This window comes from Microtus pennsylvanicus, chromosome 5 (assembly GCF_037038515.1).
Source record: "Microtus pennsylvanicus isolate mMicPen1 chromosome 5, mMicPen1.hap1, whole genome shotgun sequence".
Taxonomy (NCBI): domain Eukaryota; kingdom Metazoa; phylum Chordata; class Mammalia; order Rodentia; family Cricetidae; genus Microtus; species Microtus pennsylvanicus.
The window spans coordinates 83779891-83798110 of NC_134583.1; the positions used below are offsets into that span (position 1 = coordinate 83779891).

General features: G+C 55.5%; 1 protein-coding gene and 1 long non-coding RNA gene across 5 annotated transcripts; one reads left to right on the forward strand and one right to left on the reverse strand.

The window, feature by feature from the left end:
* Positions 1-847: 847 nt before the first annotated feature.
* On the reverse strand, positions 848-9848 carry Igf2 (insulin like growth factor 2). 4 transcript variants are annotated; one of them, XM_075972854.1, is made up of 4 exons: positions 8805-9848; positions 6058-6220; positions 4613-4761; positions 848-4358 (listed from the first exon to the last, which is right to left on the reverse strand). In XM_075972854.1, the coding sequence occupies exons 2-4, from the start codon at positions 6212-6214 to the stop codon at positions 4176-4178; spliced, it is 489 nt and encodes a 162-aa protein (XP_075828969.1). In that variant the 5' UTR covers positions 6215-6220; positions 8805-9848; the 3' UTR covers positions 848-4175. The 4 variants fall into 4 exon arrangements, with proteins under 4 accessions (XP_075828969.1, XP_075828967.1, XP_075828965.1 ...); XM_075972852.1 differs by having other exon boundaries at positions 848-4344; positions 8805-9844; XM_075972850.1 differs by lacking the exon at positions 8805-9848 and adding an exon at positions 7834-7925 and having other exon boundaries at positions 848-4344.
* Positions 9849-11085: 1237 nt separating this feature from the next.
* On the forward strand, positions 11086-17823 carry LOC142849947 (uncharacterized). Its single transcript, XR_012910635.1, has 4 exons — positions 11086-11459; positions 15877-15934; positions 16474-16727; positions 17472-17823. It is a non-coding gene; the product is annotated as an uncharacterized LOC142849947 (long non-coding RNA).
* The last annotated feature ends 397 nt before the right edge of the window (positions 17824-18220 follow it).

An 18220-nucleotide genomic window follows, 5' to 3' on the forward strand; every position in this document is an offset into this window, starting at 1 on the left:
TGAGGCAGGATTGGGATTTCATTGAGTTCTAGACCAGCATGGACACCCATACACAGTTCCAGGCTTGCCTGGGGTAGAGTGTGAGACCCTATTTCAAAATACTAGCCACATACAAAAAAAAAAAATGCTGTTGCAAAGGAATGGCTGGGAAAAGGGCAGGGTCTCAGGCACGGGGCCTCACCAGCAGCCCTTGCTTGGGCTCCTCCCACATGGGTGAAGGGCAGATGCCTACCTGCCCTGGGAGAAGTTGGGGAGAGGGTAGGGAAGAATGAAGAAGTGGAAGGAAGATATCCAAGCCAGGCTCCAAGCATTTATGGACAGGCCTCACTTTTCTTCCAGGGTCAGGGACCCTGAAGACCATTGCCACTGGACAGGTTGATCTACTGACTACTGGGGACAGGCTCCAGCATAGCCTTCAGAGAGGGGGCAGTGGCAGTGACTACATGCAGGGTACCCATCCCAGGTGTTTGTCACCCTGAGTTGGACATGGGCTGTCCAACACTAACTAGGGATTTCCAGAAGACCCTCCTCCCCACCCCCAAAGCTAAAGGCAATGTTCCCCCGGTTGGGTATTCATGGCACATGGTTCATTGGAAAAATATCATGGGATCCCTCTATCCACAAAGCACCCCATCTTTGAGAAGTCCTCAGGTTGTCCCCGACCCTCTGGGGTCCTCAGAGAGTGCCTCATTGAGCCCACTTACTGTGGCAGACCCAGAGGGATGCATATTCCAAAGACTTTTCCTCTTCACCTGCTGCCTCCCAGGTAAGCACCCTTCTTTCCCTCCTTCCCACCCAACTTTCCCTCCTCCTCACCCCCAAATAAAATAACAAAGAACTCAGAAAATAGTATTTTAAATGCTTTATTAGGTTTGCAAGCGTTAACAGGTTAAAAACAAAACCCAAGCCTTTGGATTTTGCAGAAACAGCATGTTAAAGGGACTGAGTTGAGGCAAACACCTGGGGCCACTGCTAGATGACACAGACAGTGGCACAGGTGACATATGGCGTTCGACGCGTGGGGGTCTTCAAGTGATGACAAAGGGAGGGACCCAAGAGGGGATCCCGCTGAAGACAGCATGGAAGAGACAAGATGGAGGGCCACACTAGGCACGGGAGGTCAGGGAGGTGCCTGCATCAGGGTGATCTATGATTGGGGAGAACTGCAAATTTGGGGACACAGAGGGTAGTTGGCAAATGCCCCTGAGAGCACCCATCCCGGCGAGGCAAACTAACACTGGGTGGGTGGATGTCCAGTCAAATGGGCAGGTAATTTGGGGTGCCTCGAGATCTTTTGGTTATCGGGCCAATTCCCATTCTCCAATTATAACAATTTACTCTTTTAAGTTTCTGTCCAATGTTCCGAATGGCCCATTCTTCAGGCACTTGCCAAGGAACCCTCTATGCCACGGTCGGGCTGACACACACCGCCCCCAGGGTGATGTCAGTCCTGTCACCTGGGCCCAGAAGCCTCGGGCCTCTAGACTACTAGTGGACTGTTGGGCAGGGGGACTGCACTGGAGGCAGAAGTGGGGGTGAGGTAAACCTCCAGCCGCCCTGGTCCCTGCCACAGTCTTAGGCACCATGGAGTGGCTGCTATGGCTTGCCAGACCCTCGGGCCTCGGGGTCCAGGTGACCCCATGTGGACAGCTCTCCTGGCTCTGCAGGCTTTAAGCCTCCTAGCTTCCCCAGCTCCAGGCCTCACCCCACCTTGGCCAGAGGAGGTCTGTAGAGCTCCAGACCTCCTGGGGACAAGGTGGGGTGCTGAGGAATGGGCAAGATGACACTGAGGGACGGGGGGATGACTCCCCAAGTGCTCAGAAAGCAGCCACTTGCTCCCGCCTGATGGAACCTGTCTACTCTCACACTACATCCCCTTCCCCCCCAGCTGGCAGTAACCAGATGGGGGCCCCATCTTTGTGGCCTCCGAGCACCTTCCTAACACCTGAGGGGACACTGTCCCACGCCCCCTCCACTACTCAGAACTCCTGGGGACCAGCCACTGTCCTCAGAAGTCAGGCCAGACAGCGGCCTTCTCAATTCCTTTTGTTTCTCTGTGGGTGCGTGGCCAGCACCCCACAGAGACTCCACTCCCAACTCAGGCCAAGCGACAGAGATAGATTAAAAACAAAAAATCAATTAAAGGCGATAAATGGCGGAGAGCAGGACATGATGGTAGTTGTGATGATGGCTCAGAGCATTCATTACTTCATCACTGCTCCCCTGTTACTTAGGGAGTGGGTACAATTTGATTATGAGCGCATATAAAGCTAAGGAGGGATAAAAAAAAGGAAAAAAAAAAGGAAAGATGCCCCAAGAAACAAAAAGAGGGGAATAGATCAATTGGCGTAAAATTTGGGCTCCCAATTCTTCTGTAATTCTGCAAGTTGACCTGTGCCTCCTCCTGATTCTTCCATCCAAAACCTCTCTGGGACCACTTCCTACCCATAGCTCCCCCCACCCAGCCCCCACTGCCCCCCACCCACCCCTCCAACCGCCAAACTTCCCACACTCCCCACCATCAGTGTGAGTCTCCTGGGGAGCCCCTAAAATGTGGGGGCTCCCCAGGAGACTGACAGAGATGGCCCATAGGTGTGCTCAGGGCAGGGGATGTTCCCCAGATCTTTCCTCCTGGAACACACCCAGGGGTCAGGCTACTCGGGTGGCATGTCTTACTTGGCAGTGCTATCTCCTTATCAGGCCAAACTTATTCTACACTGGAGGAGGCCAACACACAAGGTGGATAGGCATTGGCCCACACCGGGTGGGGGGCTGGGGAGCACTGGGCTCATGCTGTAGGGGTCCCTGGGGACAGGCGCCCCGATGGAAGTGAGCCTTGTAGGAACACCTCCTTCTCTGGGAAAGATGGAACTTACAGCCTGGTCATACACAGGGCCCACAAGCAGCAGCAGAAACTAGATGGACTGGGAGGGGAGCTCAAACCATGCAAACTGCTTTGCGAATTGGGAATGAATCTTGGTTTGGGCAATGTGGTCTGAATAGGAGCTATTCAGCCATTTCAATGTTCTCATCTAATTGCGAGGGGTGTGTAAGTATGTAAGTGAGTGTGCTTATGTGTGTGCATATATGGCGCATACTTGTGTTTGTGTGTGTGTCTATAGTGGTAAGTAAAAACATCTGCATTTTAGCTAGGTACCAAAAAATAAGATTTTGGGATTGGGGGACTTATGCCAATTAAGCTTTGTTTTCAGTTTCCATGCTCTGTTCCTCTTCTTGTGTTCTTTCTTTTCACCCAGCCCTGTGGTGACATGGTGACATCTAGGATGGAATGGCCAGTGAAGAAAGTTTGGGTGGCTGTTGTTGTTCTCAGTCAGCTTGCGCTAAGGCGCTCTATCTATGTGGTGACAAGGAGATAGCACTGAAGTAATGACATGCCACCTGGAAAACTTTGGGTCCCCTTCCTTTCTTCTTGGGTTCTGAGATCCAAGTCTAAGCCAATTTGACTAAAGATCCAAATGGGAAGAAGAGGAAGGGGGGGGGGGCGCCAATTATCTTATTTTGCCAATTGTTTTTAAGCCAATTAATTTTTAGTATGTTTTTAGCCAATTGATTTTTTTTTAGTTATTAAATTTTTAAGTTAACAGTTCTGGTGTTTCTAAAAAGCCAATTTGTTTTTTAAAGGGACTGTAGGTTTTAAAGTTTTTCTTTTAGAACAATTTGGGGGAGTTACTTGGGTTGTTTAGAGCCAATCCAAAGCCAATTTGTTTTTTAAAGGGACTGTATGTTTTAAAGTTTTTCTTTTAGATCAATTTGGGGAGGGAGTTACTTGGGTTGTTTAGAGCCAATTTAAAGCCAATTTTTTTTTTAAAGGGACTGTATGTTTTAAAGTTTTTCTTTTAGATCAATTTGGGGGGGGGTATTTGGGTTGTTTAGAGCCAATCAATTTAGTTTTGAAGAGTTGCCCGATGGTATGGGGCCAGGGGAGCAGCCTGACATGGGGAGGCGGGGCATGGGGGTGGGTGGGGAGAAGCCTAGGGGAGGAAGAGGTGCAGAGAGATCTTAGTGTGAGACGTGATGGAACTGTCCCTGCTCAAGAGGAGGTCACAGATGATGGTGTTACATTGCAGAATTACCAAACAATTTGGTTCACTGATGATTGCTGGACATCTCCGAAGAGGCTCCCCCGTGGGCGGGATCTTTGGGTGGTAAGGCGATCAGGGGACGGTGACGGTTGGCCTCTCTGAACGCTTGGAGTTCTCTGGCGAGCATGCGACCCCGGCGGGCACGCAGGAGGGCAGGCAGGCCTCTGCGCAGGCGTTGGGCGGACTTTCTCCAGGTGTCGTATTGGAAAAACTTGCCCACGGGGTATCTGGGGAAGTCGTCCTGAAGAGGAGGCGCTGGTCAGCGGGCGTCAGGGTATCAAGTTAGCCTGAGTACCCAGTCAGGTCTCATCTGCCCCCATCCCCACTAGAGTCACACCAGCTCGTGGCAACTCCCCACAAATATCTATATTCATGGGCAGAGGCCAACAGTGATATGTGAGTGGACTCCGGGATACCCCAAATCAAGAAGCTGATGGTCTTTGTCCCACCCCCACCACTCCCCCAACCCCACCCCACTACCTAAAAATCCGCCCTCTCCCAAGCCTCACCGGAAGAACGGTCTGAAGAGTTGACACATCCCTCTCGGACTTGGCGGGGGTGGCACAGTATGTCTCCAGGAGGTTCAGGTCGCAGCGGCGGAAGCAACACTCTTCCACGATGCCACGGCTGCGACGGTTGGCACGGCTTGAAGGCCTGCCTGGAAGTTCCACAGGACAGAGAGCTCTAATCAGCACCAGCTGGGGTCAGCACCAGCTGGGGTCAGCACCCGCTGGGGCAGCCTCCCCAACCCCACAGGGCGGGCTGCAGAAGAACGGAACTACCCCAGCCCTCCCACTAGGTCCTGGCCTGACACTAGGTTGCTCTGCAGGGATGAGGTAGAAGTGTGAGTCAGGTGGGCCAAGACGCCCAGAAAGGAGAAATGAAGGTGCATGCTGCAGGACCAGCCCCTGGCCTCTGGTGCCTTTGTGCAACTAACATGGCACAGCCTCTCTGTCCCACAAACTCCATGGAGACCAGAGGCCACACTGGAGTGGTTTGGAAAACAGGGTGGAGGAGAGGGTGAGCCCCGCAAGGGAGCTATGGTGGACACAGGTGTGGTCCCTGGGCTTGGGGCCCTGGCCTGGTGCCACCTTGAGCCTGAGGGGCCCACCCCCAACCCCCAGCACTGAGCTGAGACAGGGAAGATAGGGTAGGAGAGAACAAGACGGGAGGGGAGGAGTGAGGCCCAAAACCAACTCCCTTCTCTTCTCCCGTCTTCCCCCTCTCCCCCACGCACTCAGGTCCGAGGCTGGGCTGGGGGTAGAGCCATTGAAGGCTTCACCTTGGACCCTCTATTCTGGAAGCCCCTCTGTGCAGGAGTGGCTCCTATAGCAAGGGCTGGCCCTGCAGTGCCAGAGGGTGCAGAGAAGCTTCAGAGTGCCCAAGAGTAGTTGTTTCCAGAGGTGTGAAGCAGGAGCACACTCAGAGCAGTTCACAGGCAGGTAGGTAGAAGTGCAGAAGAGGAGACCGCGAGTCCAGGACCAGGTGAGGAAGATAGAATGGCCCATGCCAGCAAGGAGAGACATCCATTCTGGTGCCCCTGCCCTCCCAGGCATGCCCCTCCTGGGTGTCCCCCATCACTGTCTTCTGTAAGCAGGGAGCACAAGCCTCAGTCCCCGCCCCCAGGCTGGGAAATCAAGAGAAGTGTGAGCAATAATGAAAGCAGATAAGCATCCCGTGTTGTAGCTCTGGGAACCCCTGAATTTGGACGGCCAAGCTCTCCCCTCGTACTCCCATCTGCATGTACACTCTCAACCTGGTCAAAACCCGACAACCGCATTTGACTTTCTTTTTATTAACTTTTAAAGCGATCAGACTTTTGAGTGTGAGACCATAGCCCTGCCCAAGGGGGAGGGGAAGCGAAAGCCCAAGGCCAAGCCAGTGTACCTTAACTGTCACCCCACCCAGGGAGGCCTGACCTTCCCCCCCTCCCCATTTCTCTGGAGTTACTTACTGAAGTAAAAGCCGCGGTCCGAACAGACAAACTGAAGCGTGTCAACAAGCTCCCCTCCGCACAGGGTCTCGCTGGGGCGGTAAGCAGCAATGCAGCACAAGGCGAAGGCCAAAGAGATGAGAAGCACCAACATCGACTTCCCCACTGGGATCCCCATTGGTAACTGAAAAAAAAAAGAAGAGATACAGGCTTTGAGTTAGAAGTCCCAAGATGCTCCTCTGCACCCAAGATACCGATCGCCTCTTAATTGAAAATGCAATTGAAATTTGAAAGGCAGCTTTCTCACTATTTATTTGACCTGCGAAAACAGGAGCGCTTGAATTGTTGAGGTCAAAAACCATTTGAGTGTGGAGAAACTCAGTGGAGCTCAGGAAGGCACCCCGTGGTGGCTGTGAACTGTAAGAAGCCCTCTAGGACCACCCACCCATAGGCGCAACTGCAGCTTGACCACACCCACAGCAGCAGGGGCCAACGCTGGACACTGGACTTGGTTTCCATGTTATGACATCATGGGGGTGGGGCCAGCCCAAGAGCACATCACCATTGCCACTCCTACTCTGGCCTCCAAGCACTGGCCAAGATGGCAGATAGCTCTACCCCACCCACCGTGGAGCATGTGCATCCAAAGGGACCAGTCGCCAACCTCCCTGCCCCCCAGCTGGCCACCCCTCCCTAAGCAGCAGAGCCAGCACCACCCATCCAACCCCCACTCTCAGGCCATGCTGAGCAGGGCCCAGGTCAAGAATCCAATGGTTAGCGCAAGGGGACTGCTGGCACTCCTGTGAGCCTTGCTCTCCAGGGTCACCCAGTCCTCCAAATCCAGACTTCCCTGGGCACCTCAGAGCTCAAGAGAATGCCTAAAGTCCCGTTCCAGGTCTCAACCCTTACTATCCAGGGTCAGGGACCCTAGAGAATTCCTCTGTGGCCCATAGGATCTTCTTTCTGACAGAAACTAAATTCTACCCAGGGTACTAGAGACAGCAGTTCTGGTCCCTGGGAGGTTGAATTCCACAGTCTGGAGGGACACACCCCCTCCACAGGTCACAGATTGTGTGGCCACAGGCTGGGACAATGGCTATTTAGTTTCTTTAGGGATAAGAGGCCACAGTGGCCCACAGTAAGCCACCCTTGACCCTGCAGAAAGTAGAGCCCTCCAGACCATAGCCCCAGACCTCTGCTCCACAGTCCCCGAGGATTTCCTGCTGCAAAGAAAACACGTGAGAGACTAATGCGGAGTAGTCAAGAAACAAATTTGTTTTGAGCTCCCTCCGGTAACTAAAAGTTACCTTTGCCCATCTCCTCTACAAGACCCGGCCCACCGCCCAATACCCTTTATGCTACCGCCACCGCTGCCGCTTGCAATCAGCTGACCATAGCTGTAGCCGTTAGTCCTGGGTGGGTGGGTGGGGGTAGACAGAGCTGACCTCGAAGTCCCTTCCCAAAGCCAGATCACGCTGGCTCCAGGTCCAGCCCAGGTGGCCAACAGAAGCAAGCAGGATACTGACCAAGAGGTAAGGGATAGGTGAGGGCCCAGGAAAGGCCCAAATTTGCTTCAAGGGGCAGGCAGAGGAGAAGGAAAAGGGAAGAATGGAGCAGGTGAGGAAGCTTGGGGCTGGGGGGGGGGCAGGACAGAGGCCGAGGGAGGACGAAGGCTTGTGAGAGGCAGCAGGCCCGGCTGCAAGGGCAGAGGCCCCAGGCTAACCGGTGCCCTGACCACCCCACCGGGCAGGCCGGAGCAGGATGGCAGCAGGGTCCTGGCTCCACGGCCCTGGTTACCTGAAGTTGGATAAGGAGGCCGCTGGGGCTGGAAGAGGAGGAAGACAGGAAAAGGCTGGAAGGCTCTCACAGGAGAAGCTAATGTCCAGTTTGCGAGCTGGTCAGTGCCTCGGCTTTTATGTCTGAGTCGGCTCCTCCCAGTCCCGGCTCCACCCTACCCAACCCCCCTCCCTACTGACCACTCCCCCCTCCGCCCCCTTTGCACCCGCCCCCTCCCTCCTTCCAGCCAGTCCCTTCTCTCCTGCACCCCCAACAGCTAGCCTTGGACCATTCCTTAGCAAAGCACCACCAGTGGGAGGGGGGCCTCATCGTGCGCCCCCAGCCCTCTCTGCACAGACTAATGGGGGCGGGGAGGGGGCTCCTTCCTACGTCCTTCTATGGAAAGTTCCACCCAGTAAAAGGCAGGGGCAGTTATTCTTTAGACTGTAACATTTCTGCACTTCTGAGCCCGCAACTGGCCCCTCTCCCCACATTCCAAGTTGGGAATGTTGGGGACAAAGTTGGGGTGTGCAATGTGTGGGGGAAACAGCGAACTGCGACGTCTGGCCAGACTCCTTTGCCAATTTTGGGGGCGCTCCTGCCCCGCCCACCCACTTTTTCTCTCTCAGTCTCATTGGCACCAAGTCAACATACCAGGGTGGGCTTCAGAGACTCTATTCCCCCCTCCTCATCACTCAGCACCCTGGGGGGACAGTGCCTGCACAACACGAGTCATACATTTTAAAGCAGCTTACTTCCCCTCCCCAACACGCACCAAAGGACCAGAGTCTCCAGTGAGTTCAACTTACACACCCCCTCCCCACCAGTTCCCATACCCCTGTCCCCTCCCCCACCCCACAGCGCAAGGGGGAGCGCGAGTTTGCAGAGGGAGTGGGCCCCCAGCCCCCACCCCCTACCACACGAGTCCCGCCAAACCCAGGCCGGGCCCTATGCACCCGCACCAGCCTGCCCCCCCCTCCCAGAGCCCTTACCTGGAAGCCGGCGACGCTGCCGCCCACCTCCCTGCTGCGGGTTTGCAAACCGAACAGCGGGCGAAGGCCCTTCTGCCGGGCACTCCTCTGCCAGCGCCGCTCTGACCGAGTCGCAGGAGCCGAATGTGCGACGGGGCAGAACGGGGGGATGGCTTTTTTGGTGGGGGGGACGACGTCTCTTCTGCTTCTTTAGGGAGGACGGGCTATCTTAGGGCTGGGGCGGGCCAGATATTGTACTTTCGGGGGGGAAAAGGTATCGGGAAATGAGGTCAGCTGTTGTATCAAGGATAGTAGGGGGCAGAGATAGTGTGAGAGATAGAGTGAACGTAAAACGGGGGGGACCACAGAGAGGGAGAGAGGAAGAGAGGACAGCGAGAGGCGGGTAGGTTCACAGCGGGAGAGGACAGCTTGGAGAGAAACAGAAAGCGTATAATTAATCCACTTGGGTAGGCGAAGGCAGAGGGAGGACGTGAGGGGGGAGGGAGTCTGAGGCAAGGAGGAGCGGGGAGGGGGTAGGAAGGGAGCCTAGGAAAGGTGGCGGGTAAGTGCGTGCGCAGGGGGCGCACCGCGAGCAGAGGAAAGGACGCAACTTCGAAGGACCGAGGACGGTGCTGAGGGGGGAGGAATTGAGGCGTCACCCCGACCACGGGCACCCAGCTCGGTTAGGGCCGACGGAGCCCTCGGCCGTCGTAAGCCCGGGCCTCTTGGGGGGGGACAGGCGTGGCGGCGCCGCGGCCACTCGGGACTGCAGCGAATAGAGGGGAGCGGCCGGGCCGCGCGCCGGGGAGGGCTGGAAGGGGGAGCGCGGGGGATGACAACGCCGGCGACCTGCAAGCCGGACTGCCTGCGGTGGGGACCGCCTCCTCTGGCGAAGCAGGAATGGGGTGTTGAGGTAGATAGAGGAGGAGGCGGCGGGGAGATCCGCAGGCCCGACGGAGCGCGGCCCCGCCGACGGCGCCCTGCGCGGGAGTTAGCAGCGAGGCGGCGGACGGCGTCGACGCGGGGCCGCCAGCCCGGATGGAGGCGCTGGCGGGCCGAGCGCGGGCGGGCGTGGGCCAAGAGGCGGGGGCGGCCGGAAGGGGGGGCCGGGGGCCGGCCTGGCCTCACGCAGCTCCGCCGGAGAGCAGGCGAACTCCCGGCGCCAACGCCCGGCTCTTATAGCCGCGCCACCCCGCGGCTGGGCGCCCGCTCGGGCCCCGCTGGCCGGCCGCCCGCGCCAATGGGCGCCTGCAGGGCCCTCGCCCCGCCCCGGGACCGCCCCCGCAACTCGAGCCACGGGGGGGGCGGGGGGGGAACGAGGGCCGGGGGCCCTGGGCACGGGGGGGGGGAGTGTGCCGGGGGGGTTGCGTGGAATGCGTGGTCCTGAAGTTGGGGTGGGGGGCTGGGAGCCCCAGCATGCCCACGAAATACCGGGTACACGTTCCAAAAAAATCGAGGCCCCATGTCATATTTCCTGGGTGCCCTCTGCTTGTGTGACAGGGGCGCATGGTGTTGAACCAACGTGCGTGGCACCCTAGGCTTCAGTGGTAGTGAGGGAACTGTGCTCAGGGGGTTACAAAGTAGGCGCAAACAGGCGGGCAGAGTTCAGGCGCAGGTAGCTGAGTGCTGGTTCAAGGGTCCTCACAGGGACCTACCTGCCAGACAGTGGACGGTTCCCAAGCGCTCAGCCGCCACCTGCCTGAGCAAGCTTGGCGAGCTGCAAGGCACCTTGAGTAGCAGCCAGATCCCGAGCGCCCCCCGGTGCTTTGCGCAGGGTACCTGAGCAGTCTGGGGGGCCATCAGGTGTGCCACTAAGGGAAGGCTGATTTGGCTACGCCAGAGTTGGGCCCTGCGTGGGACCCATCGCAATGTCGAAAGAAACAGGACGGGAAACATAGCTCAAAACCATACCTGTAAGCTAGGACTCACTGGAGTGCGTCTAAGCAGGGCGCCTTTGGGACCCACCCAGAATATCCGGATAACAGTTACCCCGTCCTCTGTGTGTTGAACTTGCGTAGACGCGGGTTCGGCCCCAGGGGCCACCACGATAATTTGGGGGTCTGAGGAAACTATTTCCTGGAGGGTTCAGACGATGTAAAAAGCCACTATGATTTTTACAGAGTCAAAACCACTCATAAACCGGCGCACCCTGCTTCCCACCACCCCGCGCCGCGCACCTCTAGGAATGGAAGGGGCTACCACCAGCGGAAACCCGCGCGCCCGGGGCTAACCTCCGGGCCGGGGCCATTAATCACTTAGTCCGCGCTCTGCGCACGCCTCCCCAAGCCTTCGACCCGCAGGGTTGGAGGCTCCAAGCCGCTGGAGAGCTCAGCGCCTCTCCCCGACTAGCTTCGCCCAGCGCTCTGCCCTTCCCGCTTCCTGGCCGCCAGGCGCTTTCCCTACAATCTAGTTGTTTGCAGAGTGCATGCAAAGTGGCGCGTGTTTCGGGGGCACCCAGCCGCCAAGGAAGAAGCCATCAGCCCGCTCCCGCGTTACTCGGCAGCAGGCCTGGGGACTAGCTGCGAAGTAGCCGGGTGCCTGCAGCCTCAGAGCTGGGGCCCGCGGAGCGCGCCATGGGGAGCTCACCACAAGGCCGAAGGTCGCGTCGGGAGGCGCAGGAGGATCCGAGGAGAAGGCCCGCAGAGGCTCTGTGGAACGCAGTGGACGCTGCTGAAGGTGAGCGAGACCCCGAAGGCAGTCCCCAGTGTCCCGGGGCAACGCCCAGTCCGTTGGAAGACCCGGGGACAATGCCCAAATTTGGGGGAAACTGGGGGCAATGCCCAGTCGTTTTCCTGGACGAGGGAGCAGCACTGCCCACGTCCTGGCCGTCGGCAGTGTCCTGAGCGTGTTTTGGGCACACAGACTTTTCCAAAATCTGAGCCGCCGCCCGGACACCGTAAGAAAATGAAGAGGCCGAAACCAATGTTATGCGCAGGAAAGGGGAAACTGCCGAGAGTGGCCAGCCAAAACAATGCTCAAATTTCGGGGATCCCAAGTCAGACCCTTGTTTGATTTGCAGCCCTGTGAATGAGTGTCCCAAAGTAGGGGAACTCGAGGGAGACTCCACAAATGGGGAAACTGGCTAGTAACAAATTTGAGATTCCAGAAAAATTAGAATTAAAGTTGGGAAATTATTCCATGCAAAAAAAAAAAAACAGGGAACATTGTAATCCAGGTCTAACTTGGGGAACCCAACATCTTGGTCAGCAAGCTTGGGAAACCCACAAAATCCTAGACTAGTTTGTAGAAGTTATGGGGTTTATAGTTGCTGTTGAATTTAAGAAAATTCCCAACATGAAATTTGGGAAAACTTCATTTTAATTGCTTAAAATGGGAAGTAGGGATTTTAGAGATCTAGGTCAATTCTTTTGGGGGGGCGGGAGTGGAGACTAAGGTTTACCCTTAAGGCCAGTAGATCTTGTAGCACCCGGGAAAAATCACCTTTATAATTTCCGTGGCCTCAAAGAAGTCCTTCAGAGAACAGGGAAATGCTGTTTAAATGTGGGCGAGTTGGGAGTGCAAGCAGTCCATTTGAGGAAGACAGAAAATCAATGTCTTTTAATATTTTAATTTCTTAGAAAGATTTCAGTTGGTCTCTTTGTTGAACAAGGGGGGAGTTTGTATGTTTTCTTGGACAATGTTTGCGTTTGGAGAAATGTACTCCGAGTTTTAGGGATCAATAAAAATTACCCAATGGATGTTGAAATCTAAATTGCGGGGAGCAGAATTAGTAGCTAGGAAAGTTGTAAGATACAGACCTTTAAAACCTAGGATTTGGGGGATCTCGGACATTTTTCACTGTGCTTTTGGGGGACCATAAAACATTGCCCAAATTTAGGGAGACTCTGGCAGGAGTCATAAATTCAACAAGGTTCATTAAAGTTTAATAAAAACCCAAACTCTTTGGAAGAAAAAAAATCTCATTTTGTTTTGGAGTACCTGAATTTGGCCCCAGGAAAATAATTTCTGAATCTAAAGTTTCCCACTATCCCTGGAACACTTTAGGGCCAACTCCTACATTTTAAGGAATAGAGATTATGAGTTCCTAAATCATAGGACATGAGAATCAGTGTCCCAGATTTGTAACTTGCAGAGATTGTGCAGGGTGACTGGGAAAAAAAAAGTTGAAATGTAAGAGGCTGTGTGGGTGCTTGGCTGGCACTGCAGCGGGAGATAGTGGAACCTTTCCGTGACCCAAAGCTAACTAAAGGTGTTTGGGGGCCTGGAAGACATTGCCTAATGTTTGAGGACGCTCAGCATGGGCCAACATGGGGGAGTGAGGAGAAGGGTCCAGGATGGTGCTGGACTTTGCAACTGGTGTTTGAATTTAAATAAATAAATAAATTTAAATTGTTAAGCTGAAAGGACCCAGGAACTCTTAATACTTGGTGCAGAGAAAATGCTCAGAGTGTTTAAGACTGGGGACATTCCACATTCTAGTATAAAGAAAAAGGCTTTGGCCAAGCGTTAATTTTGTCATCTGGTCTCTTGCATGACCCAGAGAGACATGTATGACTTGGGAGAGCATGGAAAGCTCTTGCCACATGTGAGCACACGCCCTAGATCATTGCTTAGCCTGCTTTAGGGGCTTGAGTGAGAGCGTCTGTATTTTAAAAAAGTTTAACTGTGGCCAGAAAGCTTCCAAGAGCCCCCGAAAACCCCAACCTTGACCCTTGTGTGTGTGGGTGGGGTGGGGGGCTGGGGTTCTTGTTGAGTGAGTTTTAGGGGTAATTGCTAAAAACACTCCCTCGATTTTCTGGAGTCCGGGAAATGAGAGTGTAGGCTGCTTGAGTTGCCTACATTCTTAGGGAAGGACATAGAAAGAAGGCTAGAACTAGGAGGGTTCCAGGAAAATTGTTAAGGAGGTCTGGGTGGGTTTCAACTTGTAAAATTGAAAAAAATGGGCTTGGGGGAACAAACTACAGAATCGAGTGTATTGTGTTCCCTGTTAATAAAACTGGAGGGCGGGTGGCAGAAAAAGAGAGTTAGCGGGTCAGTGCTGCAGATATAAAATGATAGGGACACGGGAAAATACCCCCCCCACACACACACACCCCGTGGGTACAGCGCCTAAATGCTGTGAAACTGTCCACTCTCCAGAGTAAGAAAAATTTGTCAGAAGGACTAAGGACCCGGACTTACATTTAAATTTTAGGGAACTGAGGTAGGAGCTTGCATATGAAATTTAAGAGACAGGAGCAAAATTGGGGGCCCAGGTCACATAATCTAATTTTGGGGAGCCAGCGGAGGCGGAATTCCCGCCTTTTGAAAAGTTTGGAAATCAAGTGTCAAAAAAGAAAAAAAAAGTTTCACTTGTGAGAAGAACAAACACTGAATGATTTTGGAGGGCCCCCGGAAAGCAATGCTTAAATTTTGAGGCTCCCAAGGAAACAACGCCTGAGGTGCAGAGAAGCCGGCAAGTTGCTCTGGCTGCTCGTACACCACAGAGAATTAGAGCTGCATTTGAGAAACTGAACTCCCATGCGGCAAAGGACGGGGCGCCAAGATCCGCGGTGCCAGGGAACTCAACACGGAGCAGGGGCGCCCTCACGGGGGAACCCGGGCGCGGGAGAGGGGCGCAAGCGGAACAGACTGGGAGCACCCGCGCCGCGGAGCGCGCGCCCGAGCCAACGGCATTTTTCGTTCTTTTGCCTTAGAGTTACCCAGAGGGCTTGGGTGGCTGAGGCAAAGCCGGACGGGCGTGGGCGAGGGAGGGGAACGTCGAGCAAGCAGCGGCGCGCTGCTCCCCGAGACTTCCCTGGACTCCCGGCGCCCCGTTCGACTCCCCGCCGCCCCTGCGCCCCACGCGCTCAGGCGCCGCGAGCCTAGGCGAAGCCGCGGCCAGGCGGCCGCCGGGGGCAGGCTCGTCCCTGGCTCGGTTTGGGGACCCGGAGCACCCCCAGTGGCCACCCCTGCCCGTCCCGTGTCCCGAACGCGCCGATCAGGCCTTGCCCGCTCCCTAACAATTAACAACGGAGGAATCGGTTTTGTTTGGGCAGTATGGAAAGAGGGTAAAACGTGGGGGAGCAGAGAAGAAAGGGGAGGTGAGAGGGGCGCAAAATGACACCGTGATAGCAGTGGCCGGGTGCCAGGGCCCTCATTTCGTTTTCTCAGAAAATTTCGGCGACTAGCCTCTCAGTTCTGGCTGGGGAAAGTCCAGCTTCTTAAAGGCAAATATTAAACCCACACACAGGCTCACTGTGCTGTTGTTGGGAACAAGGCCACCCCCTCAAAGTTGGGCAATGCTGGAGGTGAAGGGCCACAATTCTAGCGGGACCTGGGGGTTGGGGTGGGGTGTTCGATAGGGGAGGTGCTGGGGAGTAGCGGAGTGGGGGAAACCCTGGGACCATGACTGTAAGCATTGCTTGCCTCTATAGTCACCCATAGAAAGACCCATAGAAGGATAGTATGGGGAGAGGATTCTCAAAGCCTGACACTGGGGAGGCAGGAGTTAATGTCCTTGGACAGGTGCGGGGACCCAGGCTGGGTGAGGCATTGCCTTCATATTAGCTTGGCAAGATTGAGAGAGTCCCCCACACCCATTTTCCACCCGGAGCATGAGGCACGTGGGGAATGTTCCCCTTTCAAATTCCAGTCCACATCAATCACCCCCGTGTCCTATTCCAAGAACATCTGGTCTGTCCCCCCCCCATGCTGCCCCCCTCCCACCAGCCTCTATCCCTGGCTTTTCTGGCTTGCCTGCCTGTGTGCCTATAGACTTGAGGAAGCTTCCAGCTAGAAAGACTGGGGTATGATAATGCTCCCCATTCTGGAGGAGTCTTGTAAATTTTGGGGAAGTGAGGAACATTAAAAAAAAAAAGGTGTCTGTGAACACCCAGTCCTCCGTGAAGCTAGAGCGGGCTAACAAGCCCTCTCCTGAGGGTGTCCTTTAGGAAGAAACTGGCTCCCAGGGGCCAGCTGGGGGCTCTCTACCTTTCCCCCACGAAGTGGCACAGGTTGGGGATAATCAAGATACTGGGACCAGAGCCCCATTTCTGGAGTCCTGCTTTATTGCTCCTAAGGGGCATCTGAGAAGGCGGCAACCACACCAGAGGCCTGTTTCATGGCCTAATCTCCGCTTTCTACCCTGCAGAGGTGCCTTGAAGAAAGCTACAGGAACACCCTGGAGACGCACTCCTGGATTTTGCCAGGTAGGGAGATGCTGGGGTCACCTTGAGTGCCCACTGAAGAGCCACCAGGGCATGCAGGCGGGGTAGGGAGGGGCCTGGGACATTCATGGTCTCTTTCTTCTACATGGCTGTCCACAGAGCCTTCACCTGGCCTTATTTAGTCAAAGTGTGACTCAAGGCACAGGGAAGAGGCTTGTAGAGTTCCCGGTCAAGCTAGGGCTCAAAAGTGCACAGCCCACCCTTAGCCAGGATCAACGACAGGAGTCAGTCTCCCTCCAAGGCCCTTTCCTTTCCCCTACTCCCCATACCCCTTACAACAGCCTTAGGATGTTATGGGTAGGGGCTGTGGTTTTCTCTCGGAAGGGCATGAGCCCTAAGCACACCCCAGTCCCTGCTCTGCCCCACCACCATGACAGTCCAAGTCTTTCTGGGCTTAAAATCCTGAAGAAACTAAATACCCTTTAAGATTCAGATTTGCCCCTTAAGCTTGGCCGCACCCTTAGCCAGGGACTCTGTCTATCTCCCTTCAGGCCTTCCTTATTTTCTCTGTCTTTTTCCAGCTCTGCTGTTGCCCAAACTTGGAAACAAGCCCAGCATTTTGCACAGCCATCTTCTCTCTGAGGGTCCCTAGTAGGCTCTCCCCCATGCCCTGCTGGAGAGACGACGGCTGCAGAGGCCACCACACAGAGACTCCAGACCAGGGAGACACAGGCAGTGCTCTGTGTTATCATGCAAGCCTGGGAAGTCACCCCTGGAACCGCCAACATGAGGATTGCACTACCATGCTGGCTGATCAACACACCCAAACCCCAAAGTAAGTAAGAGTTACTGTGGGGGCCTTGGAAATGGGGTAGCAGAGAAGGTCGGTGTGCTGGGGTGGGGATGGACAGAGGCCAGGTCATGTTAATTCCTTTAGTGTCTGAACCATCCTTTAAAAGAAGATTTATGGCTTCCCTTTGGCTTGGGCACAGCAGCCTGGAGGTGGAGTAGGAGTTCACCTGCTGGGCCCCACCTAGCCGACTCTGGGAGTCCTGTGCCCTTGAGGCTAAGTCACAAGGACACAGAGGCACACGCTGCCCCCTCCCCCAACCTCCGATGTTCGGCCAGACACAGAGCCTTTGCCTTCCTGATCCCCAGTACCTGAACAGTGAACTGCAGGGTCACCAAGCAGCAGAGCTTACTCCGGCAGAGTCCACAGGGCTTCTGGCCCCAGGCCCTTTCTAGCTACCTCCCATCCCTATTCATGCACAGGAAGCCAATGGCCTCCAGAACACAATGGAATCAGGACACGAGCTCTCCCAAGGCCCTTCCACAGGTCTCAGAATGTCTCTTTGGTCATTATTTCATTTTCTGTTCACAGTTCAGTCAGGAGGCCTGAGACTGTCGCACACTTTGACAAATGCGGATAGACACAGAAAGGCCAAGCCACTGGTGCAGAGGCACCGCAGCAGCAAGTGCACGGCAACTAGGAAAGGGGGGGCAGGGCCCCCTACGCCAAGCTTTCCACAGTCTCCCAATTCTTTCTAATTAACGGTTTATTTTCCTTTTCTTTCCTCAGATTCTTTCCTGACCTGGAACCTTTGCCTTTCCCTCTTGGGCTGTCTGACCCTCAGCCCTTACCACCTTTGCCCCTACACTTCTGGGAGCACAGCTTCAAGGACCTGCAAGCTATAGAGACTGCTGGATGCCTGCTCTGCCTACACCTCGTGTTCCTAAGGAGAGGCGCCCGGAGCCCACCTGAATTCCAGATACCAGCTGTGTGACTGAATAGACTTCCTAGCCTCTGCTGGCCCCTTGGCTGCAAGGGACTTGGCTGAGCCCTGTATCTGCAGGAGTCTGGATATGACTCTTGTGCTAGAGAAACCTCTGCCCTGCTGGATGTGCGATGGACACTCACCTCTGGGGAAGGATTGGGGCTGGTGGGCGGCTCCATTTCAGTTCTGGGAGCTTGGGGATCTCCTGGGCCACAGGCCACAGCAGCGGGCCTCGGGGCTGGGATCACGATCACGGGCTGCTCTGGCTGGTGGCTGCTCCGGCTTCGGCTCGGACTTCTGCTCCGGCTTCGGCTCGGGCTGCGGCTCGGGCTTCGGCTCGGGCTTCGGCTCGGGCTTCTGCTCCGGCTTCTGCTCAGGCCTTGGCTCAGGCCTCGGCTCAGGCCTCGGCTCAGGCCTCGGCTCAGGCCTCGGCTCAGGCCTCGGCGCAGGCCTCGGCGCTGGCCTTGGCGCAGGCCTCGGCGCAGGCAGGGCAAGAGCTCTAGCCTTAGAAGTTGCAGCACCCCGGAATCGCCTGGGGTCCTCCTCATGCACA

Coding starts and splice junctions, on each gene's coding strand:
- Igf2 (XM_075972852.1), bottom strand. CDS start 6,214: ATGGGGATCCCAGTGGGGAAGTCGATGTTGGTGCTTCTCATCTCTTTG. Junction 4,762..6,057: donor GGACCGCGGCTTTTACTTCA/GTAAGTAACTCC, acceptor TGGAACTTCCAG/GCAGGCCTTCAAGCCGTGCC. Junction 4,345..4,612: donor CTCTTCAGACCGTTCTTCCG/GTGAGGCTTGGG, acceptor CCTCCTCTTCAG/GACGACTTCCCCAGATACCC.